Here is a 24,100-nt window from a genome sequence, read left to right as displayed (position 1 = left end):
ACGCTTGAGTTCCTACAAGAAAACCCGCAATGCCACCCTGATGCGACAAAATTTCTGGACTGTTTGCCCACCATCACCTTCATGAAAATGGTGTCTTAGTGGTATGACCTTCACAATATTGGCGCTGTGAAGCAGCGCGGTCAAAGGGAAGAACCATTCTACTTGATCAACGACGACCGTCTTTCGTGGCTTGAAGTAGACTTCATCACGTACATCGAGGAGATTCAGCTTTCTGGTGGCAAAACAAAAAGAAAATGACGAAAGAAACATGCGAGGCAACGATAATGACGACGAGGTCAACTGTGGCATTGATTCAACATCTGTTAGACAACAAGTAGGTTTTTCTTTTTTCACCTTCATATTTTTATCGCAGTCACGTATATGTGTATTGACTTAGGTATCAAACAAACTTTTTTTCCAGCTTTCGCTACGTCTTGACCCGTGCCTTGAACAGCGACCCCGTGGAGTCCCTCTTCAGTTGCTTTCGACAGTTTAACGGAGGCAACGATAGAGTTGATGCAAGAACCGCGGTCTTCACAGCCGAAAAGCTGTTAAAGGTATATTTGGTGCCCGTTGGAGAGCACACCCATGTAACCTACGCACTTTTTTCCCCAGGTTGGAATCCTCCAAGCTGCTAAGAGTGGAAACGCTCCCCATAGCTCCGAAACAAATGCACCTCTAAAACTCAAAGCCCGAGAAGGCAACACCGCGGCCGTGCCACTTGCGGTCGTCCTCGGTGCTAAGCGGCTTTCCTATGAGCTAGAAGTATTAAATGATTGGCTTGCTGTGCCGGATGACCTCGAACTAGCACCCCTAGTATACCTGGCCGGATACATCGCGCGTGCATGTGAGGAGAAGGTAAGGACGGTTATTTTTAAGCTTTGCATTATTTGCTGCATTCTTTCGAACACGTCGCTAGCGCGCCAGCCAGTCTTAAACAATGTTCACTTCACTTTCGCCTTCTTCGAATGTTAACTATAATGTGCGAACCAGCAGTGCTCCCTCTTTCTTATATTTTTCTCCTTTTGCCCTCCCTTTCGCCACTAAAAACCAAGGGCAGGGTTCCAGGCTGACCTCGAGTGAAGAAAAACTCTGGTCAGTCCGGAGCCAGGGTTCCGGCCCGAATCAGGATACGGGTCCCGCCCCGCCGGTGTGCCACCACTGTAAGGGTCGACACCAGATATGCGTGTATGCCACTTTTTTTGCCGCAGGTTGTTTCATTCCCACTCTTACGAAATTTAGATAATATTTTTCTTTAGCTAAGCGAAGTAAGAAAAGGAGCCTACATACTTGTTGCATAGTACTTTTGATGAAAATTTTACTTGGCTTGATTTTATTACTTGCAGTTGCCCTGTGAATCATGCAAGGTTCTCCTGCAAGAGACGAAACCGTGTGGCAGCATCTACGATTTAGTGAAGAAAATCGATAACGGACAACTTCGGTATCCCAACATGGAGATCGTGAAAATTTGCAAACTCGCATGTGACTTTGTCAGTGAAGTGATGAAAGACACTGAAGTTCGAAGAAGTGGAAATCTGTGTAAACTTCTTCACTCAGCCCTCCTTCCACGTTTGGTTACCTGCCCTGCACTACGGTGTGGTTCGGGCAGCCTTCAGCACACGAACCAGATCTGTGATGTTTTTTTTTTTAAAGCTGCTTCGACCACTCCTAGCTAACTGGGCAGGGAATGTGAGTGCCACTGTGAAACGTCTTGCAAGGCTGGCACACAAGCCCCTCTCCAGAAAAGTTCTGCGCCTTTGAGGACCATGGCACCTCCATTTTTTTACCTTGTAATGCAGGCAAAATTGTTCTGCTGTATAAGAAAATATACTGATCTTTTCGAGATTGTAGAGCTCCAGTTAATAAACGCACGTTTCATTGTAAGCACAATACCCGGCATTTTCATTATTTCCACATGCACAGCAAAGAAAACAATTTCACATTCAACAGTCTTCGAACGGGAAATATGCAGACGGATGCTAATTTGGAGTTATTATAGCTCCTAAAATACTCTGGAATAAATTGAAGGTTATGTAATCCACCGTCGCGCCAGCGGACAAAGGCAAACATAAAATCATGGCCTTTCTTCAAAAGTGATTTTAACGAGAAGCTAAAACGTTGTGCTATAGTTAAATGCCGTAAAGGGGGTCTGAAAGTTCTTTCAAGACCTTTTGTAAAATAATATGAAATACGTGTATTATTCCTGTGGCCTGAGGACGGGGCAAACTTGTCATAAGCATGAATTTAAAGCTGACTGTCACAGGGGCGGGATGGCTTAGTTGAGGCCACTCCGTCTCCCTTAGTAGCGATAAACCATTTGTCACAAGGGAATGGGTCCCGTAGTAGGGTGGAACAAAGCACTGAGAGGATATTAAATTCAAAGTGTCCGCTTGCAGCATGAAGAGTCGCGAGTTAAAACGTCCCGGGAATTCGCGCGCGCACCGCTACTCCGCCGCTTTTCGTTGTCCTTGACCGGTGGCGCCGCGGCGGCAGGCGAATGAACTCGGCCTTTCCCGTTGTTTCGGGAGCACGCAGCAGGCCGCACCCTGTGCTCTTGGATCCAGCGGCCGTGCAACCACGCGCAGCGGCTGCGGATTAGATGAACATGACGCAGCGCAGTGGCGGGTCCCTATTAAAGGATTCTGACATCACGGCCAGCGGCGCTTCTGGTTGGACGTTGGTGACGCGAAAGGTCCACCCGGTGCCTATAAAAAAAGCCAAGCGACGCGTCGCCAGTAGTTGATCTATGCGTCAGTGAAAAGCCGAAATATGCGTGAGGGAGGACATCCCGGCTCTTCGAGTCCCTAAGTTGTCGGCCACAGTGCCGAATATATAACGCCTCTATTTCTATGCTGTACATAAACCTTGCCTTAACTCGCCGTCGTCTATCAGCTCTGCGCAAAAGCAGTCACGAGCTGAGTAACACACGCTACCAAACGGCTGGTGACCTTAGCGGCGGAGTTCGGAGCAGTAGCGCCTTCGGACCATGTTGGCGTCACGCCTTCGCAACAGCGTGCACTCACTATTTCTAATACTATTCAATATGCGCCAAAGCGTGGTACTCGTTACACAACAGTAAAGCAATGTCTGTGTTTCTTTGTTGCCGTTGTAGGTGAAGATGATGTAGTATCGCAGCTGAACGTTAAATTCTTGCAACCGTTTTAAACAACTGCAAGCGTACGACCGGCTAGCTGCGAAGTTCGCATTGTGTGAACCTTGGTTGTTATCTTACTCTTGAAGTACGCCATATAGTACACGTTTGAATGATTACGTACCTGACATATTACCTGTATAGGGTACTTTTGCGAAGGATTGCGAGACACCGGTGTGACCCTGTGGTACAATTCTCGGCTACCCCGTAATCTCATCTGATCTTTGAAATATCTTTTCCTAAGTATATTTTTTTTTCTTAATTCGCGTGATAGCGGTGGCGGACACTGGCAGCAGCGGTGATGGCAGGCAAGTAAGGATGTGGATATTGACTGCTCTTGTGACCTTGTGAAAGCTTCGGCCATAGAAGACACGTTAATAAATGAAATCTGTTATTTTTGCGTTAGACTACGCATCTAATGTACAATTCAGGAGGAAGCAGTGATGTTCCGCACTACGTATGTGAAAGAACTCCCATTCACGGGCAATAAAAATACAATTTCAGGGATTTATCCCTGCAAACGTTTTAGAAATGCCCAGCATATTTCCCTACACACCAGTACTAATTTTCGCTCTCATATACGCACACACATACTCTAATTAGACAAGTCTGACGTACTGGCGACTTTTGAAATCATGACTAGCCGTTCCACTGCCTCACAACAAAAGCATGACTTTAATGATTCATGTGCTCTTAGTGCACTGCGCATTGTAAGCTTCAAGTCTAACACCAATAGTGATCTAGAAATTTATCCGCGTAAATGTCAGAAAATCTCAAGGGCTATGCTTGCGTGATCATGCGTCAGAGTGGATTACAGCAAGATGAAGGCGCACTGTGACCGCTAATTATCGGTCGTCATAGGAGAAATCAACCATTCCTGAAATTCTGTGGATTATAAAAAAAAATCCCCTTTTCTTTTTAAAAGCTCAAGCTGACGAGGGAAAATTCTCCGAAAAGGCAAATTACCTGCACAGAACATTACTAATGTGAAAAGCACGTCATTTATCATACCCTAGTTTAAATATATTTTTCATCGGGGCTATATGGTTAAGGTGCACTTGTTCTCAATCCTGATATCAATATTTCTACTGCGTAGACAATAAGAAGCGACATGTTGTAGAAGAAATGCACTGGAAATGTATCAGGAGCAGGTGGTCACACAGGCGAGCGTGCGTGGTCGTTGAGCCAACACGACAGCGCCGGCAGCGTCACACCGCGAGAGAGGATCAAGAGGGCGAACATTTTTGCATGCAGCTGGGGCAGAGCTTGCAAAATGAAGCTAGAGTAGGCTGAAGCTGCAACACGGAAACTTTAACGAAAGGAAAAATCACAATTTCGAACGAGGTGCTTGCTCCCCGCAGTTCCAGCAATTGAGAATACTCGTGACGGTGGGAGAAATTTCTCTGTAAGTTAGGGACTATACGCTGCCATAGAGTATGCCGCATATTAACACAAAAGCGTTCAAAAGCTCCTTTCGCTGAAATTACGGCGTTAGTGTCGTTGATTGTGAGGAAAAAGTCATCTTGTGCGTGACTGAGAAATTGAGAAAGATGCAAATAAAACAAATCATCAAACATGCTGGGTCCGATTTGTGGTCGAACCCAGAGCAATGGCATAGCAAGCGGTTGTTCTACCACACAGTCGCACGTCTCCTTGTAAACATAGTGAAAACAACTTCCTCTGCTTAGAAGTGCAGTGAAACTAACTTAAATTCTTTAGAAATACACTCATCCTGTATACATGTTTCACAATACGACACCCCCATGAAAAATGTGACATCAAGACTCTAGAAGCCATTCAAAAAGAGCAGTGCCCATTGCATTCAAGATATATGACAGCCATTTTTCCCCAACAAATCCCCTTCTCCAGCTAGGTCTATCTACACTTGCGAAACGACGCCATGTTGAATGCCTCAAATTTCGGCAGATTTCAACTAATCCTTCTCGCTTCAGCACTCTCGAATCATTCGCTACTTTTTTTCACCCACACTGACACGTTGAACTACAACTTTTTCTCTTCAACTACAGAAGCCTTGAATTTACTGCCCAGAAGTGTTTGTACTCTACCCCTAAAATAAAATAAAAAAGTAAATATCGGAGTAATATTGCGTGGTACAAGCGTACGTAGCCACCGGGCGTCACAACATGCGAATATCATATAGACTTCATAGATTGAAGCCGATCACCCACTACAAAGGGCACACGCATTACTGCGCCTATTCCCTTAATAATGGGTGCATTGGAAGTTCAAAAAGATTTCATGCACCGAGTGTTTAAAGTACGCATCCGGGACATGATATCACTAACCTGTTCAACTCCTAGAGGGAGAGCTTAAGGATTCCCCAATTGGTTTTGTCGATTTATTCGCCATGACACCGATACGTGGTAGCCGTCTGTCGAATGAAGTATCAACATTTGTGGTTTTATGCGGTTATGGTAAGCTACATGCAGCATTATGGCATGCCCTATTGGTTACATTATATAAGCAGTCCTTTGGGTAGCAAATTCACACAGAAGGGCGAATAAACTGTCGTGAAGATGGCTAGTAGTTCTATAATGAGAAGTTTACCATGCTTGATTACTTATGAAAGTAATGAGGACCCCATGTCACGGCCAACTAAATGAGACAATACAGTCTTAAGTGAAAAAAAAAAACAAGTGAGAACAACTTTTATTGCTTTGAGGGCACCAATGCAGTGGGCTTGGCCACACGTAGGTCAGTTGCTGTCACAGTTGCAGACGTCTTGGAGTGACTGCATGGCACCTTCGTTAACACCACCTAAGCTGCACGAGAAAGAAAAAGTGAAAGTTCATGGGGACCTTTTGCTCTATGAAATGCTCACACATTTCCTCTAAGAATTACCATCCCCCGAGATTCCAGAAATTTCTGAGAGAAAAAACAAACTGTGATGTCTATCCGTATAATAATAACGAAAAATTACAACCAGGAAACACGTCTCACATTTCAAACGTCAATATAGCTGTAATGCGGTCTCCCTTCTTGGTCTGCAAAAGAGTGCGGAAACGAAGATGTAGGAAGAGCAGATCGAATTTAGTGTGTTCTTCCTGTGTCTTGGTTTATTGCGCTGTTTTGCACGAAGTCATGGAAGCATACATACAAACAAGCTCAATTCCCACCCTGTTTCATTTGTTTTTTCGTTGTGGCAGTCGCGTGTTGGTGGAGGTGATATTTATTTATTTATTTATTTATTTTCAGATTTACTGCCAGCCTTTGAAAAAGGCCTTTGGCAGGAGCGGGCAGAACAAATAAAAGAATGCGAGAACATACGCAAATACGTCCACAAAACAACCGCAACAATGAGCGGGAACAAAATAAAAACAAAAAAATATACAATTACGCAATCAACAAAGTGACAGCAGGTACTTTTAACAACTTGTTTGGTACCAAGCCAGACCTACACTGATAAAAACTATTAATAATATACAAGACATGACTGGAAAGAGCAGGAGAAATCTGGACCGAGGTGCACCGCTAAACAAAACAGAGCTACAATGTGACACACTCAACATCAACAACAAAAAAAGAAAAAAAAAACATCAGAACAACATTATTGTTTCGCAATCACATATCAGTTTGCAGAAGTCGCGATACTAGGAAAGCGGAGTGACGACCAAGATACCGAAAAAATTACAGATAATCTGACAATGCTTGAGTTCCGTGTATGGTTGTCCAATGTGTATTGTCTTTACTGCCTCAGGTTCATGAAATAAGAAAGACAAAGCGAGTGTTCTCGGCAGCACACACAAACACATTCAAACATTTATTACATGGAAAAATAGCTAGATAAGCCACTCACGTCATACACAATGATCATGGAAATATAAACAGTTATAAAACTCATTCACAGTACACGTGAAAAGGAAAAAGGAAAAGTCAAGAACCGCACTTCAACGATGGGTATTGGCCGGAGAAACAAGGAGTCTCCCGGATGCGACGCCTCGCAGCGTTCAGTCGGATTCTATGTTCCGCTGGGAGTCCAATGTTGAGTCACGAACGGTTTTCATCCAGGCACCTGTGGCTACTCAGATTCTGGCAGACTCTAGTGGCCCGTGGACTTCAGAGCCACAGGCCCCGAGGCACCAGCTGTCAGCAGGAACCCCGAAACTTTTCTCTGCATTGCTGCTTTTTCCGCCGAACTGTGCTTCTCCTACACGCGCTGCTCCTCCACTTCTCTTCCTTCTCTTTTTTTTCTCCAAGATTCTCGCACCACAAGGGTTCCTTGAGTGTCTCTTCCCTTTCTATCATTTCCGTTGTCAGCGATGCGTTCGCTTAATGTCTTTGTGGTCTTTACTTCACCAGCGTCCTCACAAGCAACACATGACAATGGTGCAATGTCAGTGCACCTTAAGGAGCACCAGATGGTCCGAATTTCTGGAGTCCTCATATATGCCGTCTCGCATAACCACGTTGTGATTTCGGAATGTGAAACCCCAGGCATTATCATTATTATTATTATCATATATACTTACGACCTTGAGTGAGGACCACATTTGTTGGCAGTCAGCGTGTGGTCTTGTCTGTTCTTTCTGTGCCTTCGTCTTTTGCGTGGTTTTGCGGCCAGTCACCCTAGTGTTCTGGCACACTCTTCACACTTAAATTTCTCGTCCTGCCGGTGTCCTAGCACTATCAAGGCAATGAGCAGCCATTGTCTTGTGTCCGTAAAAAAACAAGAACAATAACAACAAGAACAAATAAATGTGCAGCCATGTCACTGCTCAACACGTTTATGTAGTTCCCTATAGTCAAATGCGTCGCAAATGGAACGAGAAATAACTGCCCTGTTACTATGTTGCCATGACTACAAATCACCATAACAGGCGAATAGTTTTTGCTGTGACCATGCACTTCGAGAGGCAGAACTGCCATCAATGACGCCTGCACCGGCACGTGTTGCAGTAACTGCTTTCAGATGATGGACATCTGTCCAGCTGGTATAAGCCAGTACACTTTCTTCTTCTGAAGTAATCAGATTTATGTGTGTCAACCAGTGTATAATACTTCGGACCATTAAAACACAAAGAATATTTGTGAAAATAGGAAAACACCAGTGCATTGACGCAAGAAAGCTTGCCACGATCGCACGCTAGTCATGGGCATGTAAGTTTCAAACAAGCACATGGCTGAATTCCTGTAACGATTCGGCATTCTGAGCAGGAAACAAAACACGAGCCATAATATTGTGTACCTATACTCATTCGGTTATTTCGCTTGTTGCATGATGAATGTACAATGAATGAACACTTTCTGCACTTTAGGTAAGTCTACATATAGATCGTTGAGAGTCGTTGGGGATGCAGTTTAAATTTTTTTTTCACTCTACGTATTTCAACTTTTCTCCGTTCTCGATTGGTGGTGGCACAGATCAAGCATTTCTTTAATTCGCTGGCTACAATCTGCACCTTCTTGTTTGCTTTAAATGCGAATGCATTTCTTAGTCGGGTAATGTTAGGCTTCCGGCGTTGTCCGCAGCGGCCACGGTGCGACTCTCACTCTTCGCTCCCTCCCTGTCATTTAGCAACAGCTGCGGGCGCACACACTTATATTCGCCCCTAGAAACTGGAACATGGGGTGCGGGAGAGTGTAGGAGAGGGTAGGTGCAGTGCTTCGCCGCTCCTTCTCCCACACTTTGCTCTCTTTCTTCCCTGTGCCCCACTTTCCCCTCCGCTCACACCTGTTTCAACCGTACGCCAGCTGGACGCCTCTCAAGAGCATACGAAAATGTGTGCTGGAGACGCCGCTGTGAAACACCAAACCCGAGCCAAACGCTGTTTGTTTTAACAAGACAGCGTTAAAGAGCTTGTGTCACAGAAATTCCGCAGTTGGCGTCGGCACAGTTGGTTGTGAGCGAAAAATCGTCCGTGAACGAAAAATCGAGAAACAAGCAAATAAAATAAAGAATAAAGCTTTCGGTACCATTGAAGATCGAACCCGGGTCGCGCGGGTAGTAAGCAGATGTTCCACCACAAAGAGACGATGTTGCTAGCAGCTGCTTCAGAAAAAAAAACACTACACAAATGCCATGTTGTTAAAGGAGTTGTCTCAGCGCATTTTGTTCAACAGGTGTCATGCAAAAAACAAGCCCAATCGGCGATTTGTAGGCGCATTTGAGAGGTTGTAAAACTATGTCGAAAAAGGCCGGAATAGTGCGGCCATCGTCGCTAAAAACACACAGGAACTTTCAAACAGCTCTAAAAATGAACAACCACGTTCATCTAGGTGAAAATATATCATGCCTTTCTAGAGGCGTTCATCAAGCAAACAGCAAACGCTCGATAATGTGCTGCCATCTGTGAGGCATTGTGTTGTTCACACCATAAAATGTTTGAACAGGTACACTACCTACTCGAGCTGAAATCACATGTCACGTTTCTTGTAACAAAAGAACGCCATGTTTGCCGAACGGCGCCATCGACTGCATAGTGTAGGGAAAAGGAGAAAACATTATTTTGCTGACGCTGGCTACTCACCGTAATTACTCGAATCTATTGCACACCTTCTTTCTGGTTAAGCAAGTTCATAAATCGCATGCGCGTTTGAATCAAATCCGAAAAAAAAATAAGTACGGTCATTCTATTGCCATCGGCATTTCCAAAATGGCCGCTCCTTATGTGCGTCAACATGGCGCGTCGGCCATTTCTGCCTATGTGTTTTGCATGTGCGGCACTTCGTACGTGTGCTGAGGAGTTCGTCACATTGTAGTGCATTGGCATCGACGACATGGAAGGGCCGACTCCAAAAACTCGACTGCACCACGATGCCGCTTTTAAAGGAAAAGTCATCGCATGTGCAGAAATGAACGGAAATCAGGCCGCATCGCGGTTGCTCGGAGTTCCCAAAATGTGCGTGCGGGACTGGCTGAAACAAAAGCAGAAGATTGTTGACAGCAAAGCTTCACGCAAAAGCTTCAGTGGATCACTGCAGGGTTGGTTTCCGCAAATTGGAGAGCTGCTCGACGAGTATGTGCTTGAGCAGCGAGCGGCCCGTGATGACAGAACTGCTCCAAGGACGGGCTATTCAGTTAGCCTTAGAATGGCGTCTCTCATAATCATATGGTGGTTTTGGGACGTTAAACCCCACAAATCAGATCAGTTAGCCTTAGAAAAAGGTCTAACGCGGAACCAGTTTAAAGCGCGCAGGTGCTGGCTAACTAACTTTATGAAGAGAAAAGTCTTTTCCCTCCGAAGGCGAACAGGCATATGCATAAAGTTTCCGGAGGAGTACGATGGAAAGCCTCACAGTTTTCAGAGGTTCGTCCTAAACTTGCGGCACAACGGCTACCTGCTTGGGAAAATCGGGAATGCCGATGAGACGCCTCTTTACTTCGACATGCCTGGCACCACAACCGTCGAGAAGAAGGGGGCGAAGCAAGTTCGCGTGCTGACATCGGTCCACGGTAAAACTACAATGACTGCAATGCTCTGTTACACGTCAGATCGGCGCAAGCTTCCCCCGTACCTCATATTTAAATGGAAGACGCTCCCGAAAGGAGTAGTTCTTTCGAGTGATGTGATCCTGCGGGCCAACGAGAAAAATAGGTGCACGTCGCAATCGATGTCTTACTTTTTTTTTCTGTCGTGAAAACCAAGTGCGCATTATAATCGAGGGCACGGTAGAATGGAGTAAATATGATATGTGCGAAAAGCCGTTATGGGCGCTGCGCAACAGATTCACATTTCCTCACGAATCTCTTCTGGGAGGCGCGGGCATCTTTTCCATTCTTTTGTTCAGTGTGCTCGCTAAAATTACACAAGACACACATACTTCTCTTAGCGCCAGTCGTGCCCACATAGTCCTTTTAATGAATATTTCTTAGCAACGCACTTTCTCCTTTAGCTGTGTAAGTAGATGCATTCTTTGAATTCTGCGTTATAAAAGAATATTACCGGAGGTTTTCCTGCCTCCGCAGGGACCATCGAACTCAGAGAAGTTGGAAGGAAGTTGAAGCACACTTCTTTTTTCAAATCACTCAGAAAACATTAATTATTCGAAGGAGCGGGCGCCTTTTGCCGGGATTCTTCTGGCAGGTCGCATTACAGCCGCAATTGGTTGTACAGGTACCTTTTCTTTCGCGGCTTTATGACAAGTATACTGAGAGGTTCGGAAATAAACAAAGAACTGCATTACTCCTCGATGCTTATGCATCATGGTCAATTTCGACTTCTTCATTTATGATATGCTAATATGTCTTCAGCGTGTCGCTTTCTTGAAAGTCAACATTATCCAGCTTGCATATCTTTTTAAAACTTTTTGATGGATCTTTTCCACATTTGCAGTAACAGCGGGTCAGACGGCGGAGAGAAGTGGCGTTTGTCGGGGTTTTCCTGTACCCGCTGGTGCGCCCGGGCACAAAACATATCGTTACGTCGGAAGGTCTGAGCTACGGTGCACGGGATAGCAGCAACCGTAGAACTAACTTTGGATGACATACACAAATACCCACCTGTTCAATGCTTAGATCATGCCCGTAATGTCAACAATCGGAGAGTATCCTACGTCGTATATGTCTCAGTTTCGTCGTGACAGTAGGCATCAAATTTTCTTCAGTAGACAATGGAAGTATGCCACGTGTACAGAAAGCGATGAGACATACTCACAGAAAAGAAAATGACCCCGTATCTGAATGTTTCACTGCAAATGTTGTCAAAAGACGCTAGTTCTACATCTGGAGAGAGTGAACAAATGTTTATTTGATCTTATGAGCGAGGAAATCGGTTACCGGTATTCTGGAGGCACTGCGTTAGAGTGCGTTGATGTGTGCAGTGGAGGCGAACGAGAGTATCTGGGCAGGTCACACGGGAGAGAAGAGCGCTATTTGGCAGTTATCTTGGAAAGCGAACCGCGCAGAGTGCGCGCCCATCTAGGAGGCGATAAGGTGTAGAACACAAAGCGACGGGTAAGTGCCATCACCATGTCGCCTTAGCAAAGCGTTGGAAACACTTGCCTTTTAGTGCATAGCGTTGCATTATCAGCGCAACGTGATAAACGCTATGGTCCTTAGAATTACTTATGTATGCCTTTTCCAGTATAAAGAGCCACATGCAGAATATTGGCATGATGTTATTGTGCCTGAGATATGCGCAACAATTGCGTTTTAATTGACAATTACACAAGTATGAACCCTCAAACTTTAGCAATATTGGGGCGCAGCTGATGGGGCTGGATTTTGGCCGTTTTGAGTATCGTTTCGGCGGACAGACAAGTCCACCAACAGACAAGTAGACAGACATACAGACAGACAGACAGACACACAGACAGACAGAGAGAGAGAGAGAAAGAGAGACAGACAGACCGAAAATTTTGGTCAAAGGTCCCCAAGAAGAACTACCGTCTTTGAAAAATGCCACCGAACACTTTGCATGAAACGCATGAATCTGCAGCGGCAGCCGGTTACATGGCGCAAAGTTAGACTGCAGCACCCCCATATTCCCTAGGAGTGAATCGCGCCTGTTTTGAAAGTATACGAGTTCGAAAACTAAAAAAAAGCATCTATAAACGTTTGTGTGTGCTTCATCTTCATCTATATCGTCATGAAGTATATGGTGGGTGGGTACCTTGCATGTGCTGTGCCATAGTATAAGAAAGAGAATGTGTCGTCTGATACGCGCTTGTTTTTCATCGCCATCATCGTCATCGATGGATGAAGGCGGACAAGTCACAACTCTAAGGAGCATCACCTTTAAAAAACAGGGTTGATCTCTCCCTCATAGAGATTGGTTAAAAGTTCAAAATCAATTAAAACACAACAGTAAAGCAGATTCTTACCGAAGGAGTTCTTTGTTTACTGCACACTGACATAAAAGAGCTTTGATAATGTATTTTGGCCTTGCAACCTTTAATGTAGACGTGCCCACATTGAACATTCATGATACATCTCTATCTATGGCCTCCGAGATGACGAGCGCACGGAGGATTTCTCTTCGGCCATCCCAATAGCACAGAGAAAGCGTGTTTTAAGATGTGATCAGGCACCCTCTTTCTCCACACCGGGGTGCCCCTTCGTGCGAACGAAAGGGCTGCCACATTGTTGGCGAAAATTGCGTGTGGCGAGAAAAAAAAAATTTTGTGTATTTAAGTAACTTCACGTTCATTTGGGAATGTCAGGCCAAGGTGTACGAGAGGAAAAGTCAATGCTTGGCTGTATATGTTCTTGAATGGGCTATTTTTTTTTCTATATATTTGCGACGCCCATATTGGAGCAACTGTGATTGAGCTGCCTCTGAAAGAGATCCGGCTGAAAGCTTACTGTATTTAAAAGTCGGTAGAGGTGCACAGTCAACTGCCGATTTTTCGGAGACCGGAAATTTCGGACATGCCCGAGATTTCGGACATCTTCGCCGCACCCCCATGAGCCCCATAGGAGCAATGTGTAAGGAAGTCTAAAATTTTGGACGCTCGAACCCCCAAAGTCCAATTTTCCGGACTTTTTGATGCGACTGAAGGTCGGAAACCACCACTGACCTCCAGTGAAAACCACCACAACTGCGTCACACGCGATTACGATCGCATAAATGAGCATGCCGGTCTACTGTTGCAGCATCTGTTGCTTGGACTCGATCGTTAGCGGAGAAACACACACGGCCTCCGAGATTCCTAACACTGGCTGTGTTTATAGTGCAAGGGTGCTTTGCTGACAATGGAAACTATTCACCCGGAAATTTTTTGGCGCCAATAAAGTTCCTTTCACTTTATTTAGCGCTTGTGCTCGTGCGTGCCACTCTGGCTTCCCGCGCAGTGCTTTCTCGAAGCGTTTCACCACTTCGAACTAGAACTAACCATCACACACCAATTTGGTCTAGCCACGCTGGCTATCTTGAATGTTTACCAGCGCCACCTCCGGAGTACTCGAGGCACCGTCAGCCTGCCGTTGCGTCGTTTTGTTTACGCAGCCCACATGGTGTTTGGCTAGCCTAGTGCGTGGTTGTGCGATCGTGTGAAGTGTGCTCTGCAACACTAAGCTTAGGTGCTTCAACGCTCGTCAGCAAATTCCTTTGTTCACATCGGGAGGATTTCGCTTGCCTGCGATGGCCCCCACTCTGCCTTCGTCGTCCTCGCCGACGGCATCGAAGCGCGGAAAGCAGTACCGTCGATTAACGATAGAGAAGAAAGCCGCCATTATTAAGTTAGTGAAGAGTGGCCGAGCAGGCTGACGTGAGCAAGGAGTTCGGCATTTCCAAGCAAACAGTTTCCGATTTCCTGAAGAAACAAGATCTTGGAAGTGCCGAAAAACTGTCTGGTGCCCAAAAGATGGATGCAAGCTAAGGTGTTCATCCAAAGCTGAGGACGCTCTCGTCGTGTGGCTTAATTCAATGATTGCCAAGCAGTTGCCAGTCTCGGGTTGCATCTTGAACGAAAAAGCGGAAACGCTCGCGCTTCTAATGAACATCACGGATTCTAAGTTCAGTGATGGATGGCTGAGAAACTTTAAGCATCACAATGACCTCAAGTTCAAGAAAATGTGTGGCCAAAGCGGCGCCGTCGACGGTGCGCTAATTGCGCAGTACCGCAGTGGAAAACTCCAGTCTTTGTTGCAGCAGTTCTCTGCTGACAACATTTTCAACTGTGACGAAACTGGCTTGTTTTACAAGCAGCTGCCAGAAAGAACACTCGCTTTTGCTGGTGACGCATGCCATGATGGCAAGCATAGCAAAGAATGGCCGACTGTTCTTGTCAGCAGCAACATGTCTGGCAGCGAGAAACTTCCTTTGTTAGTAATCGAGAAGTCCAAGAGCCCGAGGTGTTTTAAAGAGGCAATGCTGCCAGCGTTATACGAAGCCAACAAAAAGGCATGGGTAACGCAGCAGTTGTTCGAGAGTTACGTCCGCAGGTAGCACAGGAAGCTTGAACAACATAACAGACGTGTTCTGCTCTTCGTTGACAACTGCGCTGCTCATGGTCACATCAATAACTTGAAGGCTATCCAGCTGGAATTCATGCCGTCCTACACGACTGCGATCTTCCAACCGATGAACCAAGGCGTTATCCGTAATCTGAAACTTTTGTACCGTTCACGTACACTCAACCGCATCGTGCTGTGTTCCGAAAACGGAAAAGGTTACAGCGTTGACCTTCGGTCTGCTGTCGGAATGCTTGCGGACGCAGAAAAGGCAGTAACGCAAGACATGCTTCGCATCTGCTTTCGCCACGCGGGCTTCGTACTCAACACAGAGGCAGCAGACTTGCCTAAAGAAAGCGACAGCGTGACTGACTTGTGCCCTCTCATGGACGATATTGCCAATGACCTCCGCTCTGCTGGTGCTTCCATGCCCATGGAAATAACTTTCGAGTGGTTCGTCGATGTTGACATCGAGCTCGACTTCTGTGCAGAGCTGACTGATGTTGAAATAGTCAGTCAGGTTATGGCGGATTCAGACGACTCCGATGTCGAAAAAAAGGAACCAACGCCTGCACCACCTACGACCGCCGAATCGATGCAAGCATTGATGACGCTGTCATCGGTGTACCGTGATGACATGACCCTTGCTCAGATCGAGGCGAATGTGATCACATGCAAGCGGAACGCTGTTCGAACAAGGATCGACAAGTTTTTCAAGCCACTGCAGCTCTAACACCGACTGCCCTGACGGCACCCGCTGTTGGCTGCATGCATTTTTTTAACAGCTCTTTTCAGAGCCACCCCACTGATGCTTTGGCAGAGTTCCGAAAGTCTGGTACTTCAACCTTGACCCTCTTGATCCGAGAAATATCAATGAAATGGTGTCTTTTTTGCTTGCAATGAGAAACATTAGCAAAATGGTGTGTTTTTTTCTTGCATTGAAGATTATCAGTAAAATAATTCATTTTTTCTGCTTGCATTTATTTTTTCGGACTGCCCAAAATTTCAGACCGTTTTTCGCTCCCTAGAGGGTTCGAAAAATCGGCAGTTGACTACAGTATGGAGGGCACGGGTGAAGAAGAAAAAAAAAGCTATCTCGTTATTATTAATTAGCTATTTATTGCTTTAACGATAAAATTGGCAGATCTCACATACAGTGGGAATCGATGATATGCGAAGCACGAATGAGAAATGTTGATATCTCACTTTAAAATCAGCACAATGTTACGAGGTGGAGGTAAATTATTCCGTACATCACTTCCGTGTCTTGATAATCACGTTTGGATGTGTTGTTTACCTTTGTCATCTATTCACATCACGTGATAACAAATTTAGCATATGTGGAGCCAGCAAAACGGCCGTGAGCAAGCTATGAGCGTATGTCTTCATGTTGTTACATTACACGCTTGTCAGGATTATCATGCATAGCACCAGTCATATATTTCGTCATCCATTGATGTCAGGTAACAACAAACTTGGTACGAGTGGAACTTGCAAAACGGCCGCAAGCGCATCATGAAGGCCCAATATACTCCAATGTAGCCTTGACGCGTGCACATGCTGTGCACAGCGACGCTACGTCAGCAAAACGCAAGCACTCTACAGTCTAACGCCAGGCACGACCAGCGTCCCTCGGCGCTGGTCATGAAATGCGTGAAATGCGACATGCTGCATTTCACGCCAATGTGTTACCCAGGCAACACTGCGTCACCGTCCTTTCGTGACGGAGGGACGCATCAAAGTGCATGCGTCAAAGCAACCCAGCGCGGCGCGCGCCTGTGAATGTATGGCCGGACCGGCACTTGGCGTGGCAACGCGGGCTCGACGCGACGAAATGAACGCCGGCGAGCACGTGCACCGCATCATGCCAAAATGTATTGGCACCTTGACTGTGGCATGTAGTCATGTTCTCACATGACACGCATGTCATGATTATCGTGTTTGCATGAGTCGCATACATTCATCATCCATTGGCATCACGTAATAATAAATTTGGCATATGTGAAGCTAGCGAAACGGCCGCGAGTGCATCATAAACGTGGCATGTAGTCACATTGTTACATGACACGCATGTCATGTACCAGTATCATACTTTCATCATCCATTCATGTCCTGTATTACCAATTTTGGTATAAGTGAACCTAACAAAACGGCCGCCAGAGCATCATGAGCATGGCATGTAGTCATGTTGTTACATGACACGCATCTCTTGATTATCGTGTTTGCACCAGTCACAAAACTTCGCCACCCATTCACGTACTGTAATACCAAATTTGGTATATGTGACGCTCAGCGAAACGGCCGTGAGCACATCATGAGCATGGCATGTAGTCATGTTACATGACACGCATGTCATGATTTTGATGCTAGGGTCTGTTGCTTGAGTTTGCAATGCAATTGTGCCACACCATACCAGTTTTGCACCATGCCATGTGATCGAAACCACCGCAAAAGCAGCAGGACCATGAAATGTAAATCATGACATTCGTGACATACATGTCATAATTTTTATGTTATGACTAGTCAAATATGTTTTTCATACAGTCATGTTATACCATACCAAGTTGGGTATTGATACCATTATCGAAACGGCCAGGAAAGCTAAATGTCGTAGGCGAATAGATAGATGAATATATAGATACGCTGAAAGTTGCTGAAGTTCGCTAAGAAATGCTTCGCATTTAAAATAACAGCCCAATAAACAATGGAAGTCACAAAAGTACCGCGTTCTACGCTCACGTGTTCCAGTCGATTAGAAGGATTGATTTTTCTTTCATGGAACTAGTGCTGCTTTTCATTGTAACACTGTTTCAATAATTCTCTCGTCGAGTCGCAGAAGCAGAATACAAGGATGAGGGTGCAGGTGGTAGCTGCTCATCTAGACTATGCCTAGACTGAACATCGCCGGTTCTGCGACGACCACGGGCTCGTTACAGGCATGTTTTGGTCAGTTATGTTCACCTATTCTCACTGTGAATTTAACAGTGTTCAGTGGATACGTTGGGCAATGTAAGAAAAAAAAAACATCGAAATGTTTTGCTTGTTCAAGAAACACGCAACTCGTGTTCAGTGTTTGATATTTTTGGCATAAAACACTGCAGTGTTACATTGCACTGACATTTTGCACTTTTTCTTTTTTCAGTATTCTACCACAATGAATACTTGATTTTCCTTATAAAAACGCGGTTATGCTATATGTGTGACCCTTTGATTTGGATACAGTCGAAAGTACAGTAGATGAACACGACATTGACATTGCCATTGAGCTAACAAAACATATTCGAAATTCAGATGACGAAACAGGAGACGCTGAAAACTCGGGCACTTTCACTGTGAAAGACGTGGGGAGTGAATGTAGGTCAGGTAATCGAAGCCTTTTACAATATTCCTGCAAGAATACTTATCACGTGCCTTATTTTAATGACATCACCACAGCACTCCGCGAGAACGTAACTACGTAACACGTAACTACGCTTCGGTTGACCACCTCATAAATATCCGTATGCGATATAATAGTAAAATTATGAGTTAGGATAGGAGAGCAATGCAATTCAATGATGATAATTAGCCCAGTTTTCACCCGTACAAGTCTTCAGAAAGGAGTAATGCTAGAATGCCTCTATATGTATCAAATTGAGGTAATTAGCACCAAGATAAAACAGACTCTAATAAAAAAATACTCCCACAAACGAATTGATACCACCTTACAATTACCTATCAGGAAAATGCAGCAGTTGCCATGCTTTCCTTTGTAAATATGACCAAAATTATTGCAGTAACAAAAATGTTTTCCTTCAGTTTAGCCAGATGATTATAGTGGTCATTCTTGCTCGTACATGGAAAAAGAAAATTATGCGCACTCGAGAATCCCGTGCACTCTAGCTGTATACACTGGTCTCCGCAGCCACCTCTAAAAACGGAACGTGATTTACTGATAGCAAACTGTTGTATGAGTCTTAATAAATCTGCCTCGCGAAGACCACCGTGCTTATTGGACACTCCTCTTAGCCTTAGTCTGGTTGTTTGGTCCACGCTGGTAGCAACTGTCTTCAGCGTGTAAGTATTGAGTTTGTTAGACTGAATGTGCATGCTTAGTACATTGAAAAACGTCTACGACAGGAACTTGCTTCCTATTCAGGTGTTTCTGAATGCTGGGTGATTTCACTAGACATCAACACGGGTCCGAAAGTTGATTGATTGATTGATATGTGGGGTTTAACGTCCCAAAACCACTATATGATTATGAGAGACGCCGTAGTGGAGGGCTCCGGAAATTTAGACCACCTGGGGTTCTTTAACGTGCACCCAAATCTGAGCACACGGGCCTACAACATTTCCGCCTCCATCGGAAATGCAGCCGCCGCAGCCGGGATTCGAACCCGCGCCCTGCGGGTCAGCAGCCGAGTACCTTAGCCACTAGACCACCGCGGCGGGGCAAGGGTCCGAAAGTTGATATTTTAGTTTGTTAGAGCATTTCATATTTTGTGCGCATATTACCCAGTAGCCAGAAAGTGAACTTCATTTTTTATTAACTGTGTAATTTAAGAAGAAAAAAATATTGAACTTTTTCTGTACGCAGGGACCAATTTCGTTCGTTGTCATTCTCGAATGTTAACGACCATATGAAATCACAAATACCACCGTCACGAAAACGATATTTTTCAAAATAATTTCACGCGTAATGAAGAGTGAAGCAGCCTCACTTCAAGTATGTAGGCTGAAGCAAACTGTTTTTAAAAAATTTCTGAACAGGCGACATCTTTTTAAAGTTGGTATACTTGAGATTTTTATAACCCAGCCAGTGTTTCATAACACGGTGGCCTATTACAACACAATATTTACAATAAAGCCTGCCAATACTGTCGCTGTACTTCCCATAAACATTAAATTAGTGGTATCGATCTTTCAAATATGGCGACAGTTCTACCTGTTGAAAAATAATATTTGAAAAACACTATCTTCAACTATTCTTAACACCGCACAAAAAGATCCTAGCACATCATAGCAAGTCGATATGAAGAAACATCTTGCATTATTTTATTTGCAGCGAGAATATTCGGAGGCGAGTCCCAGCTTTACGAGGAGTCACTAAGGCAATAAACACATGAAAAATTGGCCTAAAAAAGTGGGCTTGAGCTTCTGAGTCACTTGAATGTGGCCAGATTCACACAGGAAAAGCAGTTTTGGTAAACGCTCTTTTTTAAGCACGCCTTTTTTAACATACCTAAATTTGCCCTTTGAAATTAAGGCTTGAGATCTCCAACTTATTGGCAGCTTGGTTACTGACACTCTCGCATTAGCAGCTATGAAAGTCATGTTTTTTTAACGTTTTGATTCAGTACACTTAAATGGGAACAAGCTGGGAAAGGCACAACAAAGCATGACGAATATTGAAATTAAGCAATGCGGCTGCCATCGAATTAACCAATAGACAATTTAATGCACGCCTCTTTTGGAGCCACTGTGTGATATCATAGGGTTTGAGCAATAGAAAACGGTAAAAAACTGCAAATTTAATGAAACGTATAGGTTAGTAACACCAATCAAAGCACCAAACCTCCCTCTTTCTTTTAGGAATGGCAAGCTTCGGTATGATTAAGCCGGCACATGGAACAGTGGCACAGATGGCCATATGGCTAAAAATGTCAAAACGCTCTAAGGAAAACAGACAACCCCGAAGCGATTCGTTATTACAAGATCGTTTTAGTGCGTACTGTTGGCACCTGTTCCAAGCCTATGTGGTCGATACGTTTCGTTAAGCTCATCTAATGATACAGATCACAGTCGTCTTTTGTTAGTGTCAAACACTGCTGAAGTAATCTGGAAAACACGCACCATTTTGAGCACACTATGCCTTTCGTTCAAAGCACTCATCATATTACGAAAGAAGAGGAGGGGGGACACTTCAAATATTCATGTACTACCTTCCGAGGTCTATGCTGGTGCTGGAGCATTCTAACTAATTGCTTTGTCTGCAAATATAGACCTATTGCCTGAATGTGCCTGTGTATTGGATTTCTGGCATTAAAGCTGAGCAAGGCACACCAGAAATGTGCCTAAAGAGAAATGCAGCGTTCAAAATGCCAAAAACACTTCTCCTCTGTCAGTATGATTACGTTCAAACAACTCAGAAGCTCAAGCCCACGTTTTTAGGCCTATTTTTCATGTGTTTATTATCTTAGTGCATACTCAAAAAGCTGAGACTCATACCCGTAATATTCTCGATACAAATGAAATAATGCAAAATGTTTTATGTTACTTTTGTATGGTCTGCAAGGGTCTTTTTGTGGGACTTTGAGATAAATCGAGAATGGTGTTTTCTAAACAATGACTTTTTGATTGGCTTAATTGTTGCCCAAATTGAAGGTCTGAGGCAACTAATTAAAATAATAACGTGAGATATAGCAACGGTATTAGCATGCAATACTGTAAACATTATGTTACAATAGTAGGTAGCCAAGTTATGAAGCGCTGGCTGGTTTATTTCAACAGAAGAAAATCTCAAAGATAGCAACTTTACGAAATTGTCGCCTGTTTAGACATCTTTAAAAAACAGTTTGTTTCAGCCCACAGACTTTAAACAATGCTGCTTCATTGTTCATTACTCACACATTTAATGAAAAGAAGATTGTTTTCGTAACGTTAATATTTACGTTTTTATATTGTCACTGACTTTCAAGAATACAAGGGACAAAATTGGTCCCGCCGTACATTTTTGTTCAGTATTTTTTCCTCCTAAATTATGCAGTAAATAAAAAAAAGTTCACTTTTGTGCTACTGGGTGCACAAAATATAAAATACTCAATCAAATCTAAAATATCAACTTTCGGACGCATGTCAATTTTTCGTGGAATCGCCCTGCTCGGTTTGTTGCGCTTAGCAGCTAAGTACCGCTCAGGTTTCGCAGGCGAGCACTCGAGCTTCATAAGCCTAGCTGTCGTAGTAATCACATCTGCAGCCTCTTGTAAGGTATCGTGAATGTAGCCGTCAGATCCACCCTTCATTCATATGGTAATGGCATCGGCATATAAAGAATATTGACGATCTGGTATTTTAGCTAACGTCTCAGGAATAGACCTCATAGCTAGGTGTAATTGATTGATTTGTGGGGTTTAACGTCCCAAAACCACATTATGATTATGAGAGACGCCGTAGTGGAGGGCTCTGGAAATTTTGACCACCTGGGGTTCTTTAACGTGCACCCAAATCTGAGTACACGGGCCTACAACATTTCCGCCTCCATCGGAAATGCAGCCGCCACAGCCGGGATTCATAGCTAGGTGTAAAAGGAACGGTGGGAGAACCAATCCCTCAGGTGTGACAAAGCTACATGGAGTGATTGGGAGAGAATTTTCGTCGTTAAGACTAAAGATAGCCGTGTGATTGCTGAGGAATTCGCGGATCTAGTCATACTTTTTCTTTCCACAGTTAAGGTTGCCCAGTTCGCTTAAGATAGAGACATTAGCTATGTTAAACGCACCGTGCAGGTCGAGCCCTGGAATGGCTTGGGTGTCTTTAGTGCCACTGGGATTAAGGATATGATGCTTGAATTTTGAGCCTCAGCGTGGCATTCTGGCAAGAGAGTGAGTGGCAAAAGCTAATCATCTCTGGTGGGAATAACCGATTGTCTTCGGTGTACTTGTTTAAGCGATTAAGAATGACATGTTTGAAAGCTTTGTCCAAACATGACGTTAAGGAAATTGGTCTAAGGTTAGCTCTGTTTGAGGACTTATTAGGTATAAGAATAAAGATTACCCTAGCGGTTTTCCGCAAGTTAGGAAGGGAGTCAGTATTCAATTGGTGATTGTAGTGATCTGTGAGGATGGAGATCGATAGGTCGTCGAGATATCGAAGTAATTTATCAGTTACTTTATTCATACCCGGGGCAATTGTAGTTTTAATAGAAAATAAATCATGCCAATCTTTTGTTCCTGTTATTGCGGCGTCAAGAAATACAATGACCTCGCTGGCATAATATGAATGCGCATGCACTGAATTGAAGGGAAGGTGCAATCGAGCAAAGGCCCTGAATAAGATGCGGGAGACTACCATTGTGTTTGTGCAATAACCGAGTGATGTAATGATTGTAATGCGCATGCGATGTTAATGGGTCGAGCAAATGCTTCAGCAATTGCCAAGTCTTCTTACTACTCCAATTGTCGTGCATGCTTTCGCAAATTTCACTCTATTAATGATTGACCAGCCGGGCCGCATATGCGTGTTAGTCGTGATCGAGCATAGCTGCATGGATGCGAAGGCTGTGGTTGTGGCGGTGTCTTTTCCGTCGTTTCAATAGCGATTTCTCCACTTTCCACAAATGGAGCTATAACTTAGCATCAACTATGTGGAATGAAGTAAGGCATAGTTCTAGTTGTTTGTCAGCGACCGCTTGGAGTTGGCCGATCCACTCTTGTAAATCTTCTACAGAAGCGGGAGAATTATTCGTAGGAGTACGCCGAAAATTGTCCCAATCCGTCAGTTTGGGAGGTTCGGTGTTAAACAGTGAATGAGAGCAACCAAGAGAGGTCCAAATGATGTAGTGGTCGGTAACAAAGTTGATTTGAACGTTTTCCTATTTCGCTATGTTAAGCGGAGAGATCTTGGTCAGGTATGGTGATTTTTTTTGTAGATGCTCTTCCCTAGGTGGGTAGGCATGCAAGGTGAGTTGACGATCCTGTATGTAGGTCCAAAGGCTCGTCCTTTAGGCATGGATGTTGTGTGACCACGTAGCTGATATGGAGAATTGAAGTCGTCAATAATGAAGAGTCGGTTCATGCGGGATTCCTATTTAGCGCAAGCAAAAAGGGTAGTAAATCTGTGGTGTGTAAAGCTTGGACTGCTGTAAACATCAAGGATGTAAAGAGGAGCTGACCTCGTATTTTTGGGAAGTATTTCTACGAAGCCATTACCAATGTCGATACCATCAAAATATATCAGCAAGTAATGGTTAAGTGCCTTTCGGCTAAAATTGACGTATTGGGGGGTTCGCATCTTGTGCACTAGAATGTATTGCAACCAGAGAAATTATTGTGACCATAAGTTTCTTATTATTGTGACCATAAGAAATGACTGCAGGTTCTTGTATGAGATTGGCT

At 44.3% G+C, this 24,100-nt stretch overlaps 2 protein-coding genes across 15 annotated transcripts in view; one reads left to right on the top strand and one right to left on the bottom strand.

The window, feature by feature from the left end:
- The first annotated feature begins 248 nt into the window (after positions 1–248).
- Positions 249–1,796, top strand: LOC119170390 (uncharacterized). Its single transcript, XM_075883394.1, has 4 exons — positions 249–334; positions 422–557; positions 616–858; positions 1,347–1,796. The coding sequence occupies exons 1-4, from the start codon at positions 255–257 to the stop codon at positions 1,674–1,676; spliced, it is 789 nt and encodes a 262-aa protein (XP_075739509.1). The 5' UTR covers positions 249–254; the 3' UTR covers positions 1,677–1,796.
- Positions 1,797–5,792: 3,996 nt separating this feature from the next.
- Positions 5,793–24,100, bottom strand: part of LOC119185078 (uncharacterized) — a 91,068-nt gene continuing 72,760 nt past the window's right edge. For all 14 annotated transcript variants that reach the window (XR_012893695.1, XR_012893693.1, XR_012893691.1 and 11 more), the window contains one exon: positions 5,793–5,934. Coding sequence is in view for 9 of the 14 variants with exons in the window: in XM_075886531.1 (XP_075742646.1) it covers positions 5,930–5,934 (5 nt within the window). In the remaining 5 variants the exon portion in view is untranslated. The remainder of the gene's footprint in view (positions 5,935–24,100) is intronic.

This window comes from Rhipicephalus microplus, chromosome 2 (genome assembly GCF_043290135.1).
Source record: "Rhipicephalus microplus isolate Deutch F79 chromosome 2, USDA_Rmic, whole genome shotgun sequence".
Lineage (NCBI taxonomy): Eukaryota > Metazoa > Arthropoda > Arachnida > Ixodida > Ixodidae > Rhipicephalus > Rhipicephalus microplus.
This window is presented reverse-complemented; position numbering and strand designations above follow the sequence as displayed.

Bases quoted from the DNA above. Each gene is read 5' to 3' on its own strand.
- LOC119170390 (XM_075883394.1), top strand. From the start codon at position 255: ATGACGAAAGAAACATGCGAGGCAACGATAATGACGACGAGGTCAACT. The intron at 558-615 runs GTATATTTGGTG...TTTTTTCCCCAG, and splicing joins CAGCCGAAAAGCTGTTAAAG to GTTGGAATCCTCCAAGCTGC. The intron at 859-1,346 runs GTAAGGACGGTT...TATTACTTGCAG, and splicing joins CGCGTGCATGTGAGGAGAAG to TTGCCCTGTGAATCATGCAA.